This window comes from Nelumbo lutea, chromosome 3, assembly GCF_056320005.1.
Source record: "Nelumbo lutea isolate HS-2025 chromosome 3, American lotus-T2T, whole genome shotgun sequence".
Lineage (NCBI taxonomy): Eukaryota > Viridiplantae > Streptophyta > Magnoliopsida > Proteales > Nelumbonaceae > Nelumbo > Nelumbo lutea.
Window position 1 is genome coordinate 95,921,293 of NC_142686.1, and position 27,431 is coordinate 95,948,723.

The window sequence follows — 27,431 nt, forward strand, 5'->3', positions numbered from 1 at the left end:
TAATTTCTAACTTATTTTCTATTATTTCTTATAGGTTTAACATGCTAAAGGAGATACTTCACATTTCTGGATAGAAATAAATCTTTTCATTTTGATGTTATACATTGCTTCTTTTCATTTTTGTATATTTTTTTAGTGCAACAAAATGCAAAAGCTTCTCAAGTTTTTTGTCTTTTTTCATATTGTGTTATTGATGTGAGGCCCGCATGATTCCATGATATATATTTGCCATTGAGTGTTGTATGCATACCTATATATGTTATTATTTTGATTAAGGAAAAAATGAATGAGAATGACTCTCGTTCTTGCTGTAAAAAAATCATTTTTTAGGAAAAAAGTATTTGGTTTGTAACATTATTTTCTCATTATTCCTATTTTTATTCATTTTTCCATCTTAGAATTTCATCTTGGGTATAAATTAGAAAGAATGAGAATTAGAAAAAATCAGTTCTAACAAACCGCTGCTTTAGAGTTAATTGAACTGTTTCAAACCGACCTTCAAGGGTAGCAGTCTTTTCTGTCTAAACCGGCAGTCTTGACCTAGGCCGACAGTGGTTTAGGGGGCGGACTAAAGACTGCCGCCTTAGATCTAAGGTGGCGGTATTATGGCCTAAGCTGGCGGTCATGTGACCACTCACTTAGACCGATTTTCTTGTAGTGAATGCTCACCCCTACATCTAGGTGGTAACATGGTGGAAATTAAATCATAAAATTCTAGAAAAAATATAGACAAAAATAAGTGGCATAAAAATATGCGGAGATGGAATTGTATACAACGGTTATATATTAGATAAAAATAAGTGACATAAGTAAGAATTATTTGTATTGATAATGAAATGGAATAAAAAATTTAAATCATAGAAAACAATGAACTCATTTGAGCATTTCAAATAAAAGGTTCAACTATAATATCAGAAAGATTTGACACAAATAAACTTGTAAGTTGTAAGTAATCAACCACCTATCAGGTGGTTATTTATCAATCATGGAATCATCGGCCCTCCCGATAGGATAATTTTTTCCTACAAACAAATTGTTTTTAACATTGGTCAATAGAGTAGTACATGTAGCATAGTAGAGTAGTATATATATTATACACAAGTGTCATGAATTTATCCAATAACATAAAAGAAACAAGCCTAAATGGAGACCTTGAGTGGCTACTAGCAAATAGAAGAAATATGATAGTAGTACGGTTTGGCAGAAGACCTTCATTCATTTTTGTTGATGCTGAGAATGGGTTGAGGACAACTTTGTAGCTTCGCTTTCCGGACGAGTTGGCAGATGGAAGAGTCCAAGGGGTGCCGAAGCCAAGGATTGTTGAGTACGAGGAGGGCCGAGGCCAAGGACCAATGGGGTTCGAGGAGTGCTGAGGCCGAGGACCAGTGGGGTCTGAGGAGTGTCGAGGCCGAGGGCCAGTGGTGTCCGAAGAGGGTCGAGGCTGAGGACTGTTGAGGCTGAGGACCTGTGAAGCCTGAGGGCTATCGAGGCCGAGGACCTGTGGAGTCCGAGGACTGCTAAGGCCAAGGATTGCTAAGGCCGAGGACCTGTGAAACCTGAGGGCTGTTGAGGTTGAGCACCTTTAAAGCTTGAGGGCTGTTGAGGCTAAGGTGTGGCCGTTGAGGGGGCAGCCAAGGGGTCGTCGTGGTGTGGTAGAGGGGATCGCCAAGGCGTGGCCGCCATTCGTAGTGAAGATATCCCAAGCCGAGGAGGTGAAATCTCTAGCGAGGAGGGGCGTGCCTCCGCCAAGAGGCAGGTAGCTGATAGGTGGTTGTTGAAGTGTGGCCACCAAGATGTGGCAGCCGAGGGGCCGGCCGAGGTGTGACTGCCGAGGTATGGTAGCCAAGGGGCCGGCCAAGGTGTGACCGCCGAGGCCGCCAAGGTCGTTTGGCATTTCTGGTACTTTTGGTGTTTCTAGCCATTTCGTTGGAAGCTTAGCTACGGATTGGGGGAAGTCTTAGAAAGCATTCCCACAGACAACGCCAACTGTTGATGCTCAGAATGGGCTGAGAACAACTCTATAGCTTCGCTTCCCGGATGAGCTGGTAGATGGAAGAGTCTGAGGGGTGCTGAGGCCGAGGCTGAGGACCAGTGGGGTCCGAGGAATGCTAAGGCCGAGGACCAGTGGAGTCTGAGGTGTGTCAAGGCTGAGGGCCAGTGGTGTCCGAGGAGGGACGAGGCCGAGGACCTGCGAAGAAGGAAACGTCAGATGCCCCGGGCGCTAGCCTGAGGTGGGGCTATAGAGCTTGGAGCAACGGGTTTCCAGCCCAAGTTTCAGATAATTGCCTTGAGAGGGTAGTGCCTATTTATACTTGAGACCTCCATCCGAGGTCGCTGCATGTGGCCGCGCCATTGGTCTTGCACAACGCACCGCATGTCGGCGTGCTACTGGCCTACCTAGAGCGCCTACATCAATTTTGTTATAGATTCTAGTAGCATTATGTTAATTATCATGTATGCCATAAACGAAGATCTATTGTTGAATAATCTACCTTTAGACTCTATGATTCCACACTTGGTGTACATATCAATCAAGGTTGTCAAGTTAATTGCATCAAATACAAAGGCACATTGAAGCAAATGGGCATGCACGCTTTTTCATTTTTATTCAAGGATATAATTGCAAAGCAATGTAGGTCCTAAAAATAGAAGACCATGAAGTAGATGAAGTGTAGATGCTCTAGTAGAACAAGTTAAGGATTCTAAGTTATTATTGGATCCCTGATAAAGATTTCAAGTAGATATATGAGGATGCACAAATTGTAATACCTGTGCCAGAATCTGGTCGAAGGTCCTTTATACACATTAAAGCACTACCTAGCTTAATATAATTGTTGTTCAGGCTATGATTTAAGAATATCAAATATCTTCATTACATTCAGAATTTCATAAAATTAAAAAATTGGTTTTGACAATGTAGATTGTAAAATTGTTTCCATGTTTTTTTTTTTTTTTTTACTTTTAAGAGATTAGAATTAAAATCTGCTAAACAACATTTTAGTTTAAACCGCAAACTTGATTTAGTTAAGCCACATGTTTAATCCACCTACAATTGGATCAATTGAAGATCCACCCACTATAACCCAATTAAGAGTAGACTCACTGTGCATAAAATCATTAATATTTTTATTAGCAAATAGTGAGTTTAAGTATTACATTTCTCACTTAACAAAAATCATTAATATTTTTATTTAGCTTCGCAGGCCCACCCACCATATCCTTATGAAAAAAAAGGAGACACCATAGTCGAATTGGGAACTTAAGCACACACACACACTCAGCAATGATGTTTCTTAATCTCCATGGCAGATCCACAATTCTTAAAGCATTCGATAACGAGCTTCGAGCCTCCTTTAATGATAAAGGGGGAATCCTTGAAATTGATGGCGATGTTCAGTTCTTCCTAGGCTGCCCAAGCTTCCGCAACATTGATGAGGCAAAACCGATGTGATATGCCTTCGGGTCACGAACAATCCCACAGTGATCTCTAACAATGCATGCGATGGAGCACCAACCTTCTGAGATACAAGAGGCATCGAAGTTGATTTTAATGGTCCCTCTCTTTGGGGCATTCCACAATAGATTTCCACCCTTTATAGGATTGAACCGATTCAACATTAAGCTGGCTGGACTTAAATCTCTTCATAATATTGGAGGGCTTAGTCCAACAAAATTGGAGGAGGAGTAGATTTATCTTTGAACTAAAGATTATTTATATTCTTCCATATATTCCATAGGAGTAACAATTTTTCCTTACCCAAAGGATCAAGATCTTGAAATCTAACCTCCGGGACCCTGTTCCACCACACAAAAACCAAAGAATCCTCACTACTAGGGATGGGGAGGTCCTGGTTAACACTCATCCAAATCTGTTTCTAGGCAATTTATCATTAAGGACCATATAAAGAAAAACCTCAATTTTAGGGGGATGCACAACCTCCAAATTTTGTTCAGCAATTTATTCCTGGTGCTAGTGCCTCCATTGAACCGATTTTCCTCTTTATACACAGATTTGATTGAAAAATATTCATCAGGAGAAAATTTCCACACAATCTTATTCTCTTCCTCCTTATTAGGAAGCAAAACAGTTCTACTTGTTCTCTATATTATCAAGGTTACCTTCACTAACTTCATTAACGAGAAGGGAATTCCCAGTTCAAGAATCATACAAGAAGTTAATGGTTTCACCATTGCCAATATTCCACCCCAACCTCTCTTGATGAGGTCTTGGGCTTGTAAAATGCCTCTCGAAGCCCACGATCTATTCTTGTTTGGAGAGACCTTCTATAAATTCTTTCTTAAGTATTTAGTTGCAACCTCTCTAATCCACATTTTTTTTTATCTGTCAAATTTTTCTAACCCAATTTAGCAAAAAAAGCTTTATTAATCCATTTGAGAATTTTTAACCCCAATCCACCCCATGCTTTTGGGGTACAGACTCTCTTCTAATTTAAGAGGTGAACAAGTTTTCTCCCATTGGAACTGAACCAAATAAAATTTCTCTAACTTTTCTCAATGTTTTCAATAACATTGTTTGGAATTTTGAAGGATGGGGGATCATGCTTGAAGCCGAGTTCACCAGAGTAAGCTTCCCCATTAAAGAAAGGGAATTTTTCTTCCACCTTATAAGTTTATTAGAAACTCTATCTATAAGGGTTTTAAATAGATCTTTAGAAACCCTACCATTGATGATTGGAGCTTCTAGATAAATCTTGCTTTTGGATTCTAGTGGAATCTTCAGAATTCTGGCCATAATTTTTTGAAATTTGAGGGAGATATTTTTTGAAAAGCTAATGGCTGATTTAGTAAAATTTGGAGCTTCACCCAAAGCCAGATCAAACTTATACATAATTTCATTAATTTTAAAGCAATAATTAATCGAGGTTCGCTAAAAATTAATGCAATCATCAGCCAACTGGAGGATGGGGATTGAAGGGTTGTTTTTCAAAATTTTACACCCAATAAGTTTATCTCCATCATTGACTTTCTTATCTAGCTTTCGTGCAAGGGCTTCAACACAAAGAACGAATGCATATGGAGATAACGGATCCCCTTACCTAATACCTCTAGAAGCATTAATAACTTTAGAAGGAGATCCATTGGTGAGCAGTTGGAAAGAAACAAATCTAATGCACTCCATAACCCAATTCATCCATTGTCTGTGAAAACCAAACTTAAACAAAACCATTTCAATGAAATTCCATTCCGGACGATCATAGGCTTTCTCCATATCAATTTTACAAGCCATAATCCCCACTTTATCCTTTTTATTTTTCCAGAGTGCATCATCTCACGAGCATAAGAATATTGTTCGTGATTTGTCTATTTGGGACAAAAGCACTCTGGTAGGAGGAAATGATTTCATCAAAATATGGCTTGATTCTATTGATTAAAATTTTAGAAATAGTCTTATAGATCACACTACACAAGCTGATTGGACGAAAGCAATTCACAGTTTTAGGATTCTCAGTTTTGGGAATCAAGGTGATGAAAGTTCTATTTAGAACTCTATTCATCTTCTCTGAATGGAAGAAAGCTTTAATAACATCACAAATTGAGTCTCCAACCATCCAGCCCAACCCAGGGGCCTTCATGTCATTAATTGAAAGAAGGGTTTTATAAATTTCTTCATTAGTGACATGTTGTGGATGCGTTCGTGGGGAAGACTTACTGCCGCCGGCAGCAGAAGTGATGCGGGGCCCATGTGGGCAGCAGCTTATCTTATCAGCTTATCTTATCCTTAGCCAGCAGCAGCTTATCTTTAGCAGTTTCTCTTATTACTTTATTTATTAGAATAGTAGTAGGAGTTTGTTTTATCTTAGGGAAGCCTTATCCTTCCCAAGTTAGGAGTCTTATCTGTAAGCAGTCGAATTCAACAAGGAGTTTTCCTACAAGGAGGACCTCACCTCTTGTAATCTCCTATTTAAGGAGTTGCGACTAGAGAGTAAGGCATCCAAGAATTTCAGTCAAGAGAAGAATTGAGGAGGGTTAGGGTGATCTCTTGGACAAATCACCCCTTAGGTCACCACAATAGGGTCTGAATGCAAAGGGAGGGGCAAGGGGAAGCTAGAGGTTCTCCCCGTGGACCGACCCGTGATGAGATCCTATGCCCGGGCCCATAACATTTTGGTATCAGAGCTGAACGTCATGGGCGATAGGGAGTAGCTGTCATCCAGGGTCCACGAATTGGAGCACCAGCTCGTGGAGAACCACGTAGAAGTACAAGAAGTCAAGGATGATGTCTAGGAGCTTCGTCGCTTGCTAGAGTCATATTTCTCCAACAGGGAGAGGAGTCCCGAAGGGATGGCAACCACCACCAGCCGCCGACCAGATTTGGCATAATCAGCTGGCGAACGACAGATCGTCACCCCAGCAGCAGCAGTCATTCCCAAGTATAGCAGGCTGAAATTCCCTTCGTACAACGGCAGCAGAGACCCACTGGGATGGCTATATCGTTGTGAAAAATTCTTTCGAAATCAGCATACAAAGGAAAGAGATAAGGTCAGTCTGGCCGCGTTCCATCTAACGGAGGAAGAACAACTCTAGTTCTACCGAGTGGAGCAGGAGGAACCAGAGCTCAGTTGGGACCAATTCAAGTCCTACTGCCTCCTCAGGTTCGGGCCCCCATTGACGAGCAACCCACTAGGTGAGTTAATCAACTTCAAGCAAACAGACACCGTGGCTGAATACCAGCGCCAATTTCATACCCTTCTCGCCAAAGCCGTCTTGGTACGCCCAGATCAGTAGGTGGATATGTTCACTGCTGGATTAGCTGAACCCTTGAGGGTAGATGTGGAGATGCAGCATCCTCCCAATTTGGTCACCGCCATGAACCTAGCTCGTGCCTTCGAATGTAAGCTACAGATCAGCCAAGGATCCTTCAGCATGGGTCGGTCAGCGACATCATGGACACCCCCGAAGTCAACCGAGGTGGCCCCTTCTTCGGCATCCAGCAGGGAACAAAAACTTCACACAGGTATCATTCCCAGACCGGCACCTAGCACAGGAAGCAGCATGACGGCACCTCCCATCAAACGCTTATCCAGAGCTGAGATGGCAGAATGCCGGGCAAGAAGGCAATGCTTCAGTGCGATGAGCTGTATTAAGTGGGCCACAGATGCAAGAGGCTATTCTGCCTCCTGGTAGACGAACTGGAGGAAGACGAGGAAGAACCCGCAGCACTAAAACCCGAGATCTCCCTCCACGCCATCACCAGGATAAAGACCTCCCAAACTATGCAGCTACGGTCACAAGTGGCAGGGAAACCAGTACGTATCCTTGTAGACTCGGGAAGCACGCACAACTTTGTAAGTGAGCAAGCTGCCCTTCAACTAAAACTACCAGTGGAAAGCAGACCGCAACTACAGGTAGCCGTCGCAAATGGAGAGAGGGTTCACAGCCCTGGAATCTGTAAGATTATCCAAATACTGGTCAAATCCAAACCCTTCTCTGCTGATTTATTTGTGCTACCCTTGGACGAGTTTGATATAGTACTTGGAGTTAAGTGGTTGATTACTCTAGGCCCTATCCTATGGGATTTCAGCGCCCTAACGATGTCATTCCACCTGAATGGAAAACAAGTTACTTGGCAGGGAACCAGAGTAAAGGCAAAGAAACCGCATGTTCATACACTCCAAGGCGGAACTATGCACACAGCAGATATGGAAAGACTCACCGACTTCTCAGATATATTTCAAGAACCCAAGGGACTTCCACTTGCCCGATCGTGTGACCATCGGATTCCACTGATAATAGGTTCAGAACCGGTCGTCGTCCGGCCATATCGCTACCCACATCTATAGAAGGACGAGATAGAGAAGCAGTGTGCGGACATGATGAAACAAGGGATCATCTGCCCTAGCCGCTCCCCTTTCTCTTCGCCGGTCTTATTGGTACCGAAGCAAGATAGTACCTGGAGGTTTTGTGTGGATTACAGAGAACTCAACAACAGAACCGTCAAAGACAAATTCCCGATTACCGTGGTAGACGAGTTGCTGGATGAGCTCCACGGATCTCAGTACTTCTCGAAACTAGATCTCAAATCAGGATATTTTCAGGTCTGGATGGCCCTCGAGGATGTGGAGAAAACAGCTTTCCGAACGCATCATGGTCACTTTGAATTTCTAGTTATGCCGTTCGGTCTCACCAACGCTCCATCCAAATTTCAATCACTGATGAACGAGGTATTTCGGCCCCACCTTTGCAGATTCGTCTTAGTGTTCTTTGACGACATCCTAGTCTACAGTAAATCATGGGTTGAACGCGTACATCACCTACAGACTGTTTTGGAACTACTGCGCCAACACAAGCTCTTCCTGAAGCGGCCCAAATGTTCTTTCGAGGAGCGCCAGGTTCTTTATCTAGGACACATAATCAATGGGCAAGGTGTCATAATGGCTCCAAAATCCAAGCAATTCAAGATTGGCCCAAACCTCAATCCACCAAGGCTCTCTACGGGTTCCTAGACCAGGTATTATCACAAGTTTGTGCAGAATTATGGGTTATTGGCTGCCCCATTAACTAGTATGCTAAAGAAGAACGCATTCTAGTGGAATGAAGCAGCTGGCGCCGCCTTTGCGAACTTAAGGGATGCCCTCTCCTCCACACCCCGTACTACAGTTACCAAATTTTGACCTGGAATTTACGGTCGAATGCGATGCATCCGGTGTAGGTATTGGAGTAGTACTACAACAGCAAGGACATCCAATAGCCTTCTTTAGCTGCAAACTGGCTGACCGGCATCCAAAGCTACCGGCCTACGAGCACGAGTTGATTGGACTAGCTAAGGCCATGCAACACTGGAGACCATACTTGTGGGAAAGATCCTTCGTCGTCAAGACTGATCACTACAGCCTCAAGTATCTACTGGAGCAGTGGCTGACCACTCCGCCTCAACAACATTGGGCGAGCAAACTGCTCAGGTTTGATTTCCGGGTGGACTACAAGGCGGGGTCCTTAAATCGGGCTACAGGTGCCCTGTCCAGACGTGACGAAGATGCTATGCTCCTTTGTGCGATTTCACGGCCCCGCGTCACCCTGTTAGAAGGCATTAGAAGCACGCTGCCCCAATCACCGGAATGGAAGGACTTGTTCAGAAAATACAGTCTGGAACGTCCAACACGAATTGGTTCATTCACGACGGGCTGGTGCTATACAAAGGACGGATATACCTCCCAGCCGACTGTTCCTTAATTCCCTCCATCATCTCTAGCATACATAACTCCACACATGAGGGCATTCAAATGACATTGCATCGCGTCCAAGCCGATTTCCATTGGCCTGGCATGAGGACTTTGGTTCGGGACTTCATCCAGAATTGCTCCACGTGCCAACAACAAAAATGGGAAAACCTGCACCTGGTAGGCCTTCTCTAGCCTCTTTCACTCCCAACACAAATATGGGCTGATATCTCTATGGACTTCATTGAGGGCCTACCCAAGGTCAGCGGGAAATCGGTCTTGTTCGTGGTGGTGGATCGCTTTTTCAAGTATGCTCACTTCATTCCCTTGTCCCACCTGTATAGCGCAGTTTCAGTTGCCCACGTCTTCTTTACACATATTTTCCGTTTGCATGGGCTACCAGAATCCATCGTCAGTGACACGGACCCGGTTTTTACTAGCACCTTTTGGAAGGAGCTGTTTCAGTTGCAAGGTACAACCCTAGCTTTTTCCTCCGCCTACCACCCTCAGACAGACGGGCAAACAGAGGTGGTAAACCGTACAATAGAGATGTATCTCCGTTGTTTTGTGGGTGACCAACCACGGTGGTGGGTTGATTGGCTTCCTTGGGCCGAATACTATTACAACACGGCCTATCATTCTTCTCTTGGCATGACACCATTCCGGGTCGTCTATGGTCGGGACACGCCCCGCCTATTGTCCTACGAACCTGATTCGATGCGATTGGATGAAAATGGTCGTAGCCTACAAGACCGCGATGCCCTCCTGGCCGAAGTCTCTCTCCTCTTACAACAAACGGAGGCAGGCATGAAGAATGCCTATGACCAGCGCCATCGGGAATTAACTCTCGAACTAGGACAGTTCGTGTGGTTGAAGCTCCAGCCCTATCGGCAACACTCCCTCAGATGTAGGGCTCCCCCTAAATCGGATCCCAAATTTTATGGGCCCTTCAAGATTTTATGGCGGGTCAGGAAAGTTGCATATCGGCTCGAACTGCCAGAACAAAGCAAGCTCCATGATACTTTCCACGTATCCTTGCTCAAGCCATTTACAGGTACCTCCTGATAAAGTACCTCCCCTACCACCCCTGAAGGACGGTAGACTCATTCTCCAGCCTCGAGCTCTTGTTCGATCCCGAGTCAATCGAGGTATCCTCAAAGTCCTGGTGGAATGGGACAACCTACCATCCGTCAAGGCCACCTGGATCCCCTGGACTGATCTTCAAGACGCATATCCAGATCTCGAGCTTGAGGACAAGCTCGTTGCCCAGGAGGGGTGTAATGTTGTGGATGCGTTCGTGGGGAAGACTTACCGCCACCGGCAGTAGCAGTGATGCAGGGGCCACGTGGGCAGCAACTTATCTTATTAGCTTATCTTATCCTTAGCCAGCAACAGCTTATTTTTAGCAGTTTCTCTTATCTGTTCTTATCTGTTCTTACTTTATTTATTAGAAGAGTAGTAGGAGTTTGTTTTATCTTAGGGAGGCCTTATCCTTCCCAAGTTAGGAGTCTTATCTGTAAGCAGTCGAATTCAACAAGGAGTCTTCCTACAAGGAGGACCCTCACCTCTTGTAATCTCCTATTTAAGGAGCTGCGACTAGAGAGTAAGACATCCAAGAATTTCAGTCAAGAGAAGAGTTGAGGAGAGTTAGGGTGATCTCTTGGACAAATCACCCCTTAGGTCGCCACGATAGGGTCTACATGCAAAGGGAGGGGCAAGGGGAAACTAGAGGTTCTCCCCGTGGACCGACCCGTGACGAGATCCTATGCCCGAGCCCATAACATGACATCTCTAATAATTTTGAGATTTATCTCCTTCGTCACACAGTGATGAATATCACTAATGAAACTTTCAACCCCGCAAGCTCCTTCAGATTTGAAGCTTTCTTCGAATTTTTTATTTAGATGAACTTAATCTCCTTCATCTCCAAGATCCAATCACCCTCATCATCTCACAATCTCCAAATTTTGTTTTTATTTTTTCAAATAGTAGCCATGGTATGAAAGAAATTATTGTTCTTACGTCCAAGTCTAAACCAGTCTATTCTCAACTTTTGAGCCCAATGGACCTCTTCTTTAGCGAGAATATTGTCCAACAGCCGTTGGAGAACAATCTCATAGTTAATAAACCTGTTCACGGGCCAGGCTTTGGGTCGGGCCCCATTCAAAATTTGGCAAAAGCCAAGCCCGAGCCCAGCCCGTGAACTGGTCTAGTAGTTAAACAAGTGTAGGGTTATTTGGATCCTCGGAAATCTTGGACTGAGTATCCTCCAACATCTTCAAAATATCATTTTTTTCTAATCTTAATGTTACCAAACTGGTTAGAATGAAAATTGCACCTCCAATTGAGTGTTAGTGAGGACCCAATCAAGCTTTTCAATATTTTTCCAATGAAATTGAGAACCCCATATGTCCATATCAATAAGATTACAAGCATTAATGAGATCATTAAAGTTCCGAGTTTGACTAGGAAGAACAGTTCTTCCTCCCTTTTTATTTGCACTGATCTTGAAGGTGCTAAAGTCTCCAATCAAGCACCAAGGCCCATTTGTGGTCTCAGTGATCTGCTAGCTTGATCCAATCCCAAACAACCAATTGATCAGTCTTACCGGGTGGAGCATACACAAACGTATTAAATTGGACTCAACAACTTCACTATTATTGATATAAAACCATTATCTAGGGCCCAAACATCTAATCTAATTACATTATTAGCGGTCTCCATCTTGCTATCTTCGTTTATAATGGCCACAATGAAGTCTTCTAATATGTATAACAAATAAACCTATACAAAATTTGTAAAGGTTTTCGTACCTTTCCCTTCCTTTCCCTACTTTTTAGCCTTAACTCTATAACCAAGAACCTCTATTACCAACATCTTTCAATGCATGAAGCTTAAGGCTCCAAACTCCCTAGAGTCTTCACAAATCACAACCCTTCCTCTGGATACTAAGAAAGAAGTAGCTTAAGAGCAAACTATAGCCCACATGACCAAAAGTACCCAATGGATTACCTATACAACCCCTATTACAATCCATTCTAATTCAGCCTTAATTGTGGAGGGCATTCCCATTTAACTTAATAATTACTGAAAACATTGAATAAACATATCCAAATACCTGCTTAGGAATTGAAATTGTTTAAGGATTAACAGCAATGCTAGAGTTGTATTTCTAATCATGCTTATTCATCTTCATGAACTTAAATTTCAATATTTTCCCTCATTCTAAAGGTACATTTCACCAACTCATCACCAAGTAATCACCACGACCAAGTTATTTCAAAATAATATTGTTTTTTGTCCTAGACAAAACAAAATATACATGTAGGAAAAGGAGAAAAATGCAAGGTTAGGTCAAGCATTTCCATTTCTCAGTCAAACTTGACAGAGTCATTACAATCATTGGGATAAAATTACAAGGCTTTTAATTGAAGTCTCATAATTTTAACCAATTTCTTATATCTTTTACTATAGTCTTATGAAAAGCTTTACAAACCAAGTCTCTCCCTGAGACTTTTTCTTTAGGTTTATTGTGAATTGAGTTAAAAAATGAAATAAAAAAGAAATGATAAAATCATATTTTTGTGATCTTTTAGTTAGGGAATTTGCCTAGTAATTTCTGTGATCTTTTAATGCAAGTGAACAACATTTATGTTTGGTCAAAGATCTAGCTTCTACAAGACTATTGAATTGAAATGAGCAAGGGCCAAACATACCCTTTGCAACCATCCAATCACCATGGTGGAAATAAGGAGTATTTAAGTAAATACCATATGAATTCATTCAAGGTAGAATATACTCTTCTCTCTATAGCCAAACCAAAGCATGGGGATTAAGAATTTAAGATCTGCATTTAATATATAAGGACATCTCAGACATTGACAACCCATTACCAACAACTTCTTTCAGTTTTTTCATTCCCTTGACAAGAGGCCTATCCATCCCTTTTTGAAACCCAAATCAAACCACACAGCTATTGTACAAAACCACACATAGGAGAACAAGCAACAATTTGAGTATATATAACAGAAATAAGAAGCTAATGGGGAGCAGCGAAAAAATTAACAGGTTCAATTAACACAAGCAATAAAGTTCAATTAACATATCCAATGCAAAAAAAAATAGACATTAAACAAAAATGAAAACATTTTTTGATAAATATCGAAACATGGAGCATGGAGATGGCTTGTACCTAAGAATAGAATGATAATTGCCTTTAGGTCCCTATAAATGAAAAGGGGATGGGTTATGGTGAAGTATAAGAAGAAGAAGAAGGAAGAAAATACCTTGTATGTTGCGGAGTCTAGGGTTTCACACTATATATGTATGTTGAGGAATGGGGACTTTCTTCGAAGAACCCCTATTTTTTTCTCAAGTGTGTACTTGTTGGCACACATGATGTAGCTTAGAGAGGTCAGAGATATGCATAAGCTTGAAGTAGAGCTTCTCGATTTTCAGGGATTTTCGAGCTTGCACGAACTTTTTGGGTTGTTAGTCTTATGGGCTTCTTGTCATCGGAATGGCAACGGGGAGGGTTTGGGGCGGGCACCTCCTAATGGGGAATTTCCGAATTTTCCTTGCCCAAGTCTAGAGGTGTAAAGTGGGCTGTGCCGGCCACTACAACACAGTCCGTTGGCGGCCCGTGCAAAGTGCCGGTCATGCCGTGCTGTCCTCCGCGGTGAAAATTTTGGGGGTTGGCCCTACACGGTTCACAGCCCAGGCCTATGCGGGCTGGTGCCATGTTGCAGGCTGAGCTGGCCCGTGGGTCAAGCCTTGGGGCAGGTCGGGCCAAAGCTATTTATTTTGAAAAAATGACAAAAAAACTTAAAATTTTAATTTTATATGAATTTTGTGTATAAAATTGCTTATATATGCAATAATTAAATAAATTAGTATAACAAAACTAAAAAATATATTTATTTTATTAATATATTATATAATTATAATTTATATAATATTATATAACTATATATAAATATTATAAAATATATATATGGGTTGTGTCGACTTGTGGACCTAAAACCCCAAGTCCAACACGGCCCACGGACCGTTGTGCCTGGCCGGTCCAAGTTCGTGTTGGGATATTTTGGAAATATATCATATTTGGGGTATTTTGGGAATTATATTATGGAAATTTAGGGGTATTTTAAACATTGGATTATGGAAATTTAGGGGTATTTTAAACACTAAATTATTGGATCTAAATGTTAAAATTTGGAAAATTTTTAATGAAATTTTAAAAATTAATGTTAAACCTAGACATATTTTAATAATTTACTATCAGGTTCGGGGAATTATATGCAAAGCCCTTTTCTTCTCCATCCTCGGATCAGGGCAAAAGTATTTTCTCCATTTCCTTTTAAGATCAGGGAAAACCAGCCTAATTTGGGGCAGGGTAGGATGGGGCCCCGGTTTTACGAGGAAAGTTGCCATCCCTACTTCTGTTGCCAAACAAAGAAAGGTAAAAAATTAGGCTTATGGGCTTTGAAAAGCCCAAAAGACGCAATTAAAAAAGATTTACCAAATGCGGCTGATTATAGGCAACTTTGTAATATGCCAATATACATATATGTAATCATTTAATCATCATACATATATGCCAATATACATAGAGTTCAACGGTTTGCCCTTATCCTTCTATAGGCAAGAAGAGAACACCAAAACTGATGTTGTCCATATTATAATCGACATGATATAAAAATTCAAAGCTGACATAATTATAATTAGAAGTCATAAAATTGGGCTTAGAGCTAGGATTGCAATCAGCTCTAATCAAATAGTTTAAGCTTAAGTTCAATTAGGCTTAGTTCAAGTTCATATCTTGAGGTAATATCAATTAGTTATTCAAATTTGAGCTTGACTAATAAAAAGTTTGGCTTAAAAGTTCGTGAGGCTCAATTAACATATACATACATACATTAGAATATAAAAGTACATTTTATTATATAACATTATGAAAATATTTTTATATTCTATATAAATATGAGAATATACTATATATATTTTTAAAATATATAATAAATATATTCATTTTGAGTTTTTGAGCCAAACTTGAGCTCATCGGGTATTTAATCGAGTCAAAGTCGAACCAAGAAATAGAGTTAGAATTGAACTTGAATTCAAACTTGAGCTTAATAGTATTTTAGTCAAATTAAGCCAAAACATATCAAAATTCAACTTAACTCGAATCAGTTGTACCCCTACTTAGAGCCTTGAAAACTAGGGATGTTCATGGTTTGGTTAACTGAACAGTGGGCAAAATTTTGAAACCAAATTGGTCCTTTAGTTTATCAATTTTTTTTTTCAAACTAAAAGCACACCGAATAAACCAATTAACTAGTTATTGGTTTTTGACCAATTCAGTTCTTTGGTTATTAGTTTTTTATATATTTATAAATATGTATATCTATATATAGATATAACCACCATTTTTTAGGTTTATTGAAAACTAGACTGGTCCTTTAGTTTTTAAAAATTACCGAACTGATTGGTTCAATTAACTAGTTTTTTCAATTTGATTTTATATGTTTGGTTTGGTTTTTCAATTTTCTAGTTTTTTATGAGAACCTTTATCAAAACCTATACAATTAGGACAGTTCAATTTGGTTTTGTCGATCAACCCAACCCATTGACAACCCTACTTAACAAAACTGTATAGGCCATAACCCATAGCCCATAGCTCATCTAGACTTATTAAACTTTTTGGCAGTAGTAAGTGTGCATGTGCTTTGCACATGGAAAATTTGGATGATGATGGTGATAGCAATAGTATGTTTTCAAAAATTTCAACAATTTTTTATATTTTTGTGTATAAAATTATTTATTATTTATCACACTTATTTTTATTTAATATGATGAATACATGATATTAGAGATGTGCTGAAATGATTTTTACAAAATTTGTTCATTTTTGTATTTTTTGTGTTTTTATCTATTTTTTTTATAATTTTTATTATTTAATTATGACATCAAGGGTTATCATATTTGACCTAAAAGGTTAAACTATTGACCCACCACCAAACATGAGAAAAACTTCACTCTTGGATAATTTTTGAAATTTATATTTCATTTTGCCACCATCAATAAAAAAATTTATATTTCATTACCATCAAACATGGGAACGACTAAGTTTTTTTTTTTTATTGGATAAATTACAAAGATCCCCCTATACTATGAGGTTTGTGACAAAGACCCCCTGTACTCTGTTTTGTGACAAAGACCCCTCTCTACTATGATCATGATACAAACCGTTAGCTTTCCGTTAAAATCCATCATTGCAATAATTTATAATCCCCATACTATCTTTATAATAATTATTCACACAATTGGGAAAAAAATACTGTTCATACAGATACATGAACAGCAGCGGCGATAATCCCGTCTACCTCAAATTCGTTTACATTTCTCTCTCTCCCCCACTCCCTCTTCTTCCCCTTTCCCTTTATCGTATCATTTGGAAAGAATAATATGACGTTGTCAAAATTTCAATTCTTCCTCTAGTTGTCAATCTAAACAAGCGCATTTTAGGTTATAGGGCTGAAGCTTTTTGATTGATCAGTTGGTTCTTCTCGGTCAATCCAAGACTCCGATCCTTGAAAAATTGTTGCTCGAGAATCCGACACTGCCAATCCTTGAAAAATTGCTGCTCAAGAATCAGACACTGCCAAAAATCTCCCGTCACCAGTGTAAATGAAGCTTGCTCGATACTCTTAAATTCAATGTAGTGACTTGCACCGGATTTTAGCAACAGATCCACGCCAGGATCAACACAGAACAAAACCCTAGGCCTTGAGTAGAGATTCCGGGGATACGTGAGAGGAGTCTCAAAGTTGGAGTACAACAACGTGATTCAAGGCCTACGACCACGCAATCGCTCTGGCTATAATTTTCTATTGATGAGGAGTATTCCTTCTGGGTTCCACATGGGAGCCCATTTTGAGAGAGAGAGAGAGAGGGATTACCACCGTTATCAAAGCTGGTCATTTTGACATCGTCAAATTATTCTTCTCAAGTGACACTAAGAAACGAGAAGAGAGAAAGGGGAAGGGGAAGAAAAGAGATTGGGAAAGAGAGAAATGTAAAAGAATTGAGTAAAAGGATTATGGCCGCTATTGTTCATGTATCACGAGATAGGGAAGATGAACAGTGTTTTTCTCTCAACTGTTTGCAAAACAAAATACAAATACATGGGGTTTTTATCACGGATCCCATAGTACAAAGAATCTTTATAATTTATCCTTTTTATTTGATATATGAATATATAACATTAGGTATCACGGCGCCTAAATGTTTTTTACTTTTACAAATTTTTTGCATTTTTCATATTTTATCTTTTTTTATATCTATATTTTTATTATTTATTTCATGGAAAGATATATATTTGGTGCGATGAAATCAGTATCAAGTACATCGTTCACTTAAATGAGGACCATAGATTTCTCTTTTTAATTCTAATGGCACTTATACCCCACCCATGTATTGCCAGTCTGGCCCACCTAACAGCAGGCCTTGAGCTTCTGGTTTGTGATCAGTGGTTACAGTATAAGCCGGTAACCATGGTCATTGGAGAATCAAGCTCCCCTGCAGCACTGTTTCTTGCACAATCCGAGTGACCACGTGTTCATTTTTGTGCTCAATCGATCGACGATCATTCATGGCCACAATTTCCTTTTCTTTTTTCCTTTCTTTTAATTCTAAATTTGAAGAAAAAGAAGTGAATCAACTAGCACAAGACACTTGCCACGTGTAACGAAAAGCCAATGTACACCTGTCTAATCCAAAAAAGAAATTTAGATTCTACACCATAAGATGCAACCCGATTATGCGCTTATCAATCAATTGATCATTTTGAGGATTTGATGTTCTAATCAGACGGTGTACCTTGTAACGAGCATTGTTCTTTGTGCTTATCCAAGTATATTAACTCTCTTCTATAACCACATTTTGTATTGAGAAGCGATTGTTTGGTCTAGGCGTCTAGCAATCAATGGCTTTGAAAAGTGTTCACGGTCTCAGCATTCCGACTTGCATTTCTTCTGTACACAACACTCGCTCAAGGTCACGGTTCTCCATTTTTCCAGCGTTGAATAAATCTCCAAGGCTGTCACATTCTGTTCGCGTAATGGGCTCTTATGCTTCTTCTCAGAAACCAGATAATGTTCAAGGTCTCTCTCTCTCTCTCTCTCTCTCTCTCTCTCTCTCTCTGTATTTTTATCTGTTTTCGAGGTGGCCTATTGATTGGTTATTTGTTTTCTTTAACCTTCATGCTTTGCTTCTGCTGAATAAGTTCTTCATCTTCTTGCCAGTAAGCCCAATTAATTATCTTGATGAGTTGTGCTTCTTTACCTCTTATTTCCCTTTTTGGTTGAAGTATATGCCTATGTGTCTCTGTACTTTTCTCTTCCTTTGTTTAAATTATGTATCTATTAATTTATAAGGTTGTGCTTCATGAATTTAATGTCAGAGACTTAGAGGCATAGCCCGAGAGGAATACATATCTGATTTCCTTTCGTGAAAAATCAGGGGATTTTTTTGAGTGCTGCTATGGAATACGCAAATCGGGTTAGTCTAGGATAGATCAGTAACCCAGGAAAATTCAGCCTTCTTTTCTGTTTTTCTTTTCAGTAGGACTTATTGGTAACTTTTATAAGTACAAAATATCTATGTTTTGAACCTGTAAATAATGTTTAAAGCCTCAGAGAACTTTAGGTTGCGTTTCGTTTGACAGGAAATAAGAGAGAAACAGAAGGTTCATAAGGATTTTATGAAATTCCTTAACAACTTTCCCTCAACATTCTTTTTCTCTACCAATCGCAACCTTGATTTATCTTATCTGCATGACATGTTATCGAAACCAATAAAGATCAAGAAAGACAACCTCGTGGGTAACAGCAATTGAACCAATTTACTATGACACTTATTCGACAAGGCACAACTTTAATTTTGTCCAAATTCCAAAAAATTTTACCCCATTCTTATGACAACTACTACAAATGAAATAGTGATGGGATCTTGGAGCAGTATTTTTCTACCATTTATCAAAACAGAATGTTTTAACTCTTTCAATTGACACTTGTTTACTTCATGAATCTGACCCAAATGCTGAGTTGATATGCTAACGAGTTCATCTCCAGAATAACCCTAAATCCTTTAGTTGCTGGATAGATACAGAGGTATAGATAAATAGATAGATAGAGGGTAAACATAGAGAGTTGGCCTGTCTTTATCCAATAAAGGGTTTATTTAGGGCTCAGTTGGGAGGGTAGAGGGCTTTAGCGTTAATTGAGCTGTGTGACTGAGCTGCTTTGAAGAAGCTACCTAAACTACCTTCACCTGAAAGCCAAATTCTCAGCTTATTGTAAGCGTTTTTGGGATTTCTTGTTTTTTTCACCAAATATAGCTTCATGGCTTTCCATGTGGGGTCACCTTACAATGTCGGAAGCCACTGCATGAAAGCGCTCCTGAACAGGCACTTAGGATGAGGCCTCTGTTGACAAGTCAAAAAATGTAAAATTGAAATTAGGGGTTGATCACTGGGCCATAGAGCTGTAATCTGGTCGGATTCAGGCTGGATTCAGTTACATCCAAATCCAATCCAAAATCCAAAATATTGGACATGGTTTGGATTAAGGTTTAATCCTACTCTTCTCTATTGTCATTAAAATAAAGAAAAAAAATCAATTCTTTTTTCAACTTATAATATATAAGAAATATAGACAATATCTATTTATATGCATTGTTATATTACATATAACTGGACTTGGATTTTTATCAGATCCAATGGGATCAAACCACATCCAATCTAATTACTAAATTGATGCAAGTTTTAGCATTCAAATCAGAATAATCAGATAAATGTCAGATCGAGTATCGGACTTTTGGAGTCTATTGGCAGCTCTAATGTGCCAGCCTATCTTAGCACATAGGATAAGGGTTATAGCCTGGGCCTAGCTCAGTTTGCATTCCAGCCTACAACTTTAAATATATTATTTAATATATACACTATTGTATATTGTAGGACATATATAATAATACTGGTGTAAACCCATGTGTTATGCACATGCAAGTAAAGGGTAGAGATATAAAGTTAATGACTTAATTTTATGGGCTATATAATCAAACTTAACTTCTATGACCTGCACCAAAACCAAGGCAAGTATCTTCTTTATATAGTATAGATTATTTAAAATATATTCCATACTTATACAAAGTATTATATAATATATATTCTGGGGATGGGCTAGAAATGATTAAAAGAATATGACTCCTTTGATAGTTTTCCAAATGCTGGGGATACATGAGCTTGTGCTGTTGGTGGATGGAGGTACACTCCTTTCCCATATTCCTTTGGCAGCTTTCATATGTCGTTTGGGTGCTAGTTGACACTGTTGTAAAGGAGATCCTCTCTATGATGCCCAGATATCTGTACAAGGGTGATGTATCATGTCAGGTACTTCAATTTTTAGTGTAAATTTTATATCTGATACCATATCTAGCTGTATCCTTGCCTTAACTGGGCAGCATAGGATCCCTTCTCTCATTTTTGTCTAGTTGAATGGTCATTGTTTCGATGGTTTGGATGCTAGTTCCAAGGTGATGCTGTTGCTACCAAACTGAGGGATATATAGATTCTAGCTTCTCTAAGCCCCTTTTTTAATTTTTCTTCCAGACTGTGAGAGTTTCCAAGGAGCTCATTGCATATACTAGCCCAGGTGATGCATACTAATCTCTATGCATTTATCCTCTAGTTTATGGAGCTAAATTGTGGAGGCATATGCATGTGGGATCACCCTGCCTAAGGTTGGTCGGAATTGTTTTGAAAGTAATGTATTACAAGAGAAGATATTGTTACCCTTAAAGATTGCCGGGGGGGGGGTTGGAGTTGAGTCTAGGACTTCCTATTCGAAGCCTGCCCAATTCACTGCTGTTTTCATGGAAGAGGTGCTCGACACATCTGAAAGGACATGTACCTCTACGTATATATGGGTAACTCTGGTTTTTATAGGTATTAGCTCAACTCTTTGGAATTTCATCCATTTTCTTAGAAACTTGGTTTGGCCTCATTTTCATATAGCCTAGTGTCCCTCTTGATAGAGGAATGATACTTCAGGGAAGTGTTGGTGGTGCCACACAAAAATCAAGAGTAAGAGGCTGACTTCACAACTTGCACAAGCTTTCTGGTCACTTTAGATGGAAAAAAGTGGGAAGAAAGACTTGTATTAAAGATGCAGAAATGTATTCTGGGCTGAAACTTATTCCAGAAAAGGAAGGGTGGTGAGAGGAGCAAAGGGACTCATTTTTAGCCTGATGCTTTTAAATGGAAGTTTCCTGGTTCATTTGGCTTATTCTGTAAACAATAAAACTAGTAGACTTGACCCTTTATATATTACCAATTCACCATGGATGGTTTGGACCGATACTTTCCCAGCCTAGTGAAATTCAGTTTTAGATCAGCCTGGAATTTTCAGCCTAGCCCAGCTCTGACAATGAAGTTTGGTTGGCCGGATCTTGTTACCATGACCTTCCATATTGGACCCAAGCTAGAACCAGTTGGTGGGAGGGGTGCAACTTGAATGGGCTCCACTCACACTTGTCTGGTTGAATAACCATCTCAGATGGGTTGCCTTTTGGTTTAGGAGTAGTGACTGAACCCAAAATTGTCATTATCATCATCATCGCCCATGTCTTATCCCAACTATATGGGGTTGGCTACATGAATCTTGTTTCACCAATCCGTTTTATTTAAAGCCATATCCAATATTAGATTATTAGTGCTTAAATCATTTCTTACTACTTCTATCCATGCCCTTTTTGGTCTACCCTGAGCTATTCTAGCTCCTTCAAAATTGTCATTATCATCATCGTCATCCATGTCTTCCCAACTATATGGGGTTGGCTACATAAATCTTGTTTTGCCAATCCGTTTTATTTAAAGCCATATCCACTGTTAGATTATTAGTGCTTAAATCATTTCTTACTACTTCTAATGTGTAACAAATTGTGCTGTGCTATAATATGGCTTCAGACAACCTGGCTTAACCCAAGCCACATCTGATATGATTCAACCTGATCCAATTGAATTGTCTTAAAATCATTGAGTGTATGGTTTCTGAACCTTTGGGTGGACTTGGTTTTGCATTGTCTGTTGACCATTTAGTGCCCAGTGTGTGCTTGGATAGCTCATCCTAATTTAAGCTCTGAATTGATTTGGCTGGTCCTTGGACTGGTTCTAATGTTGGGTAAGCATACAATTTCACTATTTAGTTATTTCTAGTGGACCTTGATTGAAGCCATACTTTCTGAGTTATGATTGCAAGAGATGGGTCATAAAACAAGCCCAAAGTGACAAAGAAGCCAAAGTGGTTTGACTACTTGTATGAGTTGAAAGCCTATAGTCTAGACTTTTGCCTGGATAACCCAACTTGTCACTTCTAGTCTATGATGTCAAAAGATTTGACTTCATCACACCGTGGATTGGCAAAAGAAGTACTACCTTCATACATGGAGAATTCATGACATGAGAAGGGAAATCTTTAATTTGAGAAATAAATGAAGAAGAATCCCTACAAAGAAATAGGAAGAATTAAACTGAAAATACCATTTCTTTATCACAAGAAGTTGCCATGAGGAGGAGTTGGTAACCCTCCACTGAAAATCTTTTCTTGTGATTCCTTACACTGTTATCATTTAGGAAATATTACACTGCCTGTGGTCAATATGGTAATAAAAAAGAGCAGCCTAGTGCACAAGTCTCCCCTGCGAATGTGGGGTCTGGGGAGGGACAGATGTACACAGCCTTACCCCTGCATATACAGGGAGGCTGTTTCCAAGATTTGAACCCTGGTCACCCAGGTTGCAATGGAGCAACCCAACTGTTGCACCAAGGCCCACCCTCCATTGTTAATATGGTAACGTTCAACGTAAATAGTGCTGCGGTGTGACTTTGTCAGGGACAATATGAGAGAATGTTGTAAACAATCAAAGAACATCAGGCATGCCTTTATGGGGTATGTTTCCATTGGGACAATAGAATAACCAAGTACAATCAGCCAACAAGAAGATTGGATAATTCTGATTACATTTCTCCTCTCCCATCCTTTATCAATGCAACTATAATGAGAAGAATATGTTTTCTCTAGGGCTGTAACTTGGGGTTGGCCCGAGTTAGAATTTTACACTGCTTTGGACTCGGGCATTCAGGCTGGGCCCATTCAAATTTTGACAAAGGCCCAACCTGAATCCTCCCAGGTTGCACCTGTAGTTTTCTCAGTGTAAAACAAGCTTGTAGAGTTGATGAATTTTCATTAATATAGCGGGTAGCGGCTACTGTAGATACTAGGGAATATGCTGGTCTTCAGGTTTAACTTAGGCTCTAAAAAAAAGAAAAAAAAGTGTTTAACTGAGGAGACTTGACAGTGAAATATGTTTGGGACTCAAGAAGGAAAGCATTAGAGAATGGGGCAAAAAAGAAGTCAAGGAATAAGGAGTTAGCTACCAAACACTACAAAGTAACACCAAGGTCATCTCCTACAAAATTTAAGCCTCTTTTTGTAGGTAATATATTTTGTATATTTGAAGATTACTTGTATAATTGGGATTTCAATATGGCTTCCAAAGCCTGATATCTCCAAATTCTAAGTCTCCATCTAACTAACATTATCTCTAATTATGTACGTCGAAAATTTGTTATGATATATTACTACTAGGAGCAAATCAATATTATGCTTGAATTTGCCCCAAGAAGAACCGCATTTGGGGCTTCTGCCATGCATTTTTGAAAATGCTAATGGTTATAAGGAAGATCAAGTTTAGGTGTTCAAGGGAAAAGCGTTTTCTTCCAAGACTTCTTGGTTCAAAATTGATATTTCTTCTTCTTCGACATTTTTTTGGGAAGCATATGAGCTTTTGTATGGTGAATCTTTGGTTGGTAGCTGCAAATTTGGCACAGAAAAAAAATTCACATCCTAGGTCGGGGGAGGTGCCAATCCAACAGTTGTAGAGTATTATGGATGAATAGACCTATCTCCATCTTGAAGATTTATTTGTTTTCCATGTTGAAATTCTTCTTTCTTCTATTTTCTTTCTGTTTCCACAATTTTTCAAAAATATAATTTCGAGGAACATATTGATTGGATTTATTACTGCAATCATTACTGTAGTATATATAAGATGTGGCTTCGTATTGTAATATTCAATGTCAGGTTCCTTACTTTCTATTAGTGTTATTTTCAAGAGTTCCTTTCATTTATTTGCAGAGGCTAGTAGCATAGGTTATGCTTCAATAAGTGAAGAAGAATGGAAGAAGCGCCTTACAAAGGAACAATTTTACATCACTCGACAGAAGGGAACTGAGAGGGCATTTACTGGGTATGATTCATATAATTTGCAAGAAAGATCCATCAAGTTGTAATTCTATTCTCATTATATAGTGTATATCCAATCATAGTTAAATGACCTTATTGTACCTATTTGGGCTGCATAGTGTGTATCTCCATATAATGCTGTTATACTTGTATACTGTAAAATCTCTTTGCAAACATGCAAACACATATTATCAAATATGATAATATGTGGATGTGGGATCTATGACATATATATATCAGTCAGATCTAAACAATTAATTTAAATATTTGAAAATTGAAAAAAATTCTAAGAATTAGAAAAGAAACAAAAGTATGTAATAATTTGAGATTCAGGAGCTCAGGACTTTGGTAATTGGGGTACTTCTACTGGTTGAAAGACAAAGCTGTCCTTTTTAATGAATTATGATTAATATAATAGTGAGCTGTTATGTTTGTAGTATAGGGAGCATTCCATTTCTCACTATGATTAAGAATTTCAGATTATATATTGCATTTATGGAAGTCACCTGGAATGAATAATTTAGTTTTAGTTTTAGTTTTTGTTCATAATTATATTTCAATTATATGGTCAGCCTAGTGATGTTGCTATTTTCTCTTCATTGCAAACACTTTTGGATGCTGGGGTTTTACCACTTTTGACGTTAGATTATTCACTGTTGTTGATAAAAAAGAAAACAAAAAAGGAAATGGAATCATTTCTTGAAGTTCTGAAGTAAAATAAATTCATTTTAAAAAAGGTTATGGCCTCAAATGCAATAAAAAACTAAAAATGAAATCATTTCATTTGGCATGGATTCCTAACACCACAAAGAATCTATAATCATTTTCTCACCCTGAGATTGTGGTTTTAGAAGCTGAACATTGGAGTCCGTGACAAGAAGCATAATGCATGTCATAAACCAATTTCTTGTTTGAGTTCATTTGTATTTTCTTTTCTAAATTTCAGGGAGTATTGGAACTCTAAAACCCCAGGAACTTATCACTGCATCTGTTGTGACACACCTTTATTTGAGTAAGTAGTTCCATACATACTAGAACTTGTGTACCAAGTGTAATTGGCAAACTTGGATCAGCATATAGGGGTGCTTTCCTTGCACAATTCCATTGTGTAAAGCTCTTGTGTCCTCTTTTCTAGGTCATCCACGAAATTTGACAGCGGGACTGGTTGGCCATCTTACTATCAGCCTCTAGGAAATAATGTGAAATCAAAGTTAGATCTGTCAATTATTTTCATGCCTCGCCAAGAAGTTCTTTGTTCTGTTTGTGATGCTCATCTTGGTCATGTCTTTGATGATGGTCCGCCACCTACTGGAAAGCGCTATTGTATCAACAGGTAAATAATTCTTTCAACCTCCAAAACTCTTTATTCTTCTTTGGTTCAAATCTGAAAATTAACTTTTATTTGTTGTTGCCCCATGTCTTCAGTGCATCCCTGAAACTTAAACCAAAATAGGAGGAGCTTCCAGGTATATAGAACAAGGATCACTGGTTTTGCGTGTAGATTGTCCATCAGTTATACCCTTGGTGGGTGTGTATCATTGTATCAAAAAGATAAGAAGTATTTGGATAGTGTAGATAAATAAATCGTAAGAACATGCTGTATGCTGTTATTCTATTACCTTGTCTATGATAACAATTATGCACCCGTTGGATTTAGTTATGCTAAACCTGTATAAATATTTTGATGCTTTCATTTGTAACTAGCAACTTTTGCTTTATCTGTCAATGGACTGCTTGGTTGGTAGCATCAAATCACAGAGTTTTTTTGAAGGATTTCTCATCTTCCAGTCAAGAACTCAGAACCCTCATGGAATTTGTTTACAGTAATGAGGATGTGCTTCCAAGCTGCTTTTTTTTTTTTGGTGATTATGGCGTTCTACAGCACCATGAAGGTTGGTCATACTGGTCAGTAAATCCATGACCCACCAATTCTGTAAAATGTCTAATGGACCATTTCTCAAAGGTCATAATAACACATCTATTTAGAATCTTAAATTGTAATAGCTGATGACTACCATTAGTCTATTAGATTCAATAAGCTTATAAAAAACTGGTGACTCTTATTACATTTATTTTGTTAATTACTGCCAAAATTTTGATATTAACAGTATATGACATTTCGCACAAAAAAACCTCTCCTTTGTCTTCTTCCCGTGTATCTCCTGAGTCATGCCTCACATTTCCCATCGACTACTAGGATGGCTCCAGGAAGATGACTTCGACAGTGACCTCATCCTTGTTTGTCATGCCAAGGCTAGCCCAAAGCAGGATATTTTAAATGCAATTGTTTTTTTTTTTTTTCTTCTGAGGTAAATTTGTGAATCGACTGATGTGAAATTCTCTTTCCTTTTTGGGTTCAAAATTTTGAATGTTCAATGATCGAATTCTGATAAGCAATGATTAAAATATTGATATGCCTGATATCCTCAAGTCTAGTGGGTATCTCCCGTATCGGTGCCTATCAATATTTTCGATACTTACTGTTTTTTTTTATTTTATTTTATAGATATTAGACGGCCTAAAAGAAAATTTTAAAGTTTTTAGAATGCTTTTGTATCTGGATGCATAGATATATAAATATGATAGGCTTGATATAAGGGTGTATCATAGATTCATATCGATATTTTATTCCTTATTGTTGCTGGTAAGCCACTTGGCAATTGCTGAATTTGGTTTTATTCCTTGTGAATTGTGATTGAAATTGCAATTAAGGCTCAGTTTGGAAGGAGTACAAATGTATTCACATGAGTGCAAATACATGCAAAATAATACAAAATACAGGGTTTTGCGCTCTACAAATTTGTATTAAGTACTCTTTCCAAACTGAGCCAAAGGTTCAGCCGCAAATACAAGGCTTTTGGCTTTGCAATATACATATTTGTATCTGTAC

At 39.0% G+C, this 27,431-nt stretch overlaps 1 protein-coding gene and 1 long non-coding RNA gene across 2 annotated transcripts; one reads left to right on the forward strand and one right to left on the reverse strand.

Moving 5' to 3' along the window:
• Nucleotides 1-943: 943 nt before the first annotated feature.
• Nucleotides 944-13,733, reverse strand: LOC148867005 (uncharacterized). The gene is made up of 3 exons (XR_016110537.1): nt 13,466-13,733; nt 2,287-2,406; nt 944-2,188 (listed from the first exon to the last, which is right to left on the reverse strand). It is a non-coding gene; the product is annotated as an uncharacterized LOC148867005 (long non-coding RNA).
• Nucleotides 13,734-16,494: 2,761 nt separating this feature from the next.
• MSRB1 (methionine sulfoxide reductase B 1) lies at nt 16,495-26,293 on the forward strand. Its single transcript, XM_088980336.1, has 5 exons — nt 16,495-18,343; nt 24,434-24,545; nt 25,488-25,553; nt 25,677-25,874; nt 25,967-26,293. The coding sequence occupies exons 1-5, from the start codon at nt 18,166-18,168 to the stop codon at nt 25,992-25,994; spliced, it is 582 nt and encodes a 193-aa protein (XP_088836462.1). The 5' UTR covers nt 16,495-18,165; the 3' UTR covers nt 25,995-26,293.
• Nucleotides 26,294-27,431: the final 1,138 nt, after the last annotated feature.

Excerpts from the sequence above, each read along its gene's own strand:
- MSRB1 (XM_088980336.1), top strand. The coding sequence starts at position 18,166 with ATGGCTTTGAAAAGTGTTCACGGTCTCAGCATTCCGACTTGCATTTCT. Across the intron at positions 24,546-25,487 it reads ACTGAGAGGGCATTTACTGG|GGAGTATTGGAACTCTAAAA; the intron begins GTATGATTCATA and ends TCTAAATTTCAG. Across the intron at positions 25,554-25,676 it reads TGTGACACACCTTTATTTGA|GTCATCCACGAAATTTGACA; the intron begins GTAAGTAGTTCC and ends CCTCTTTTCTAG.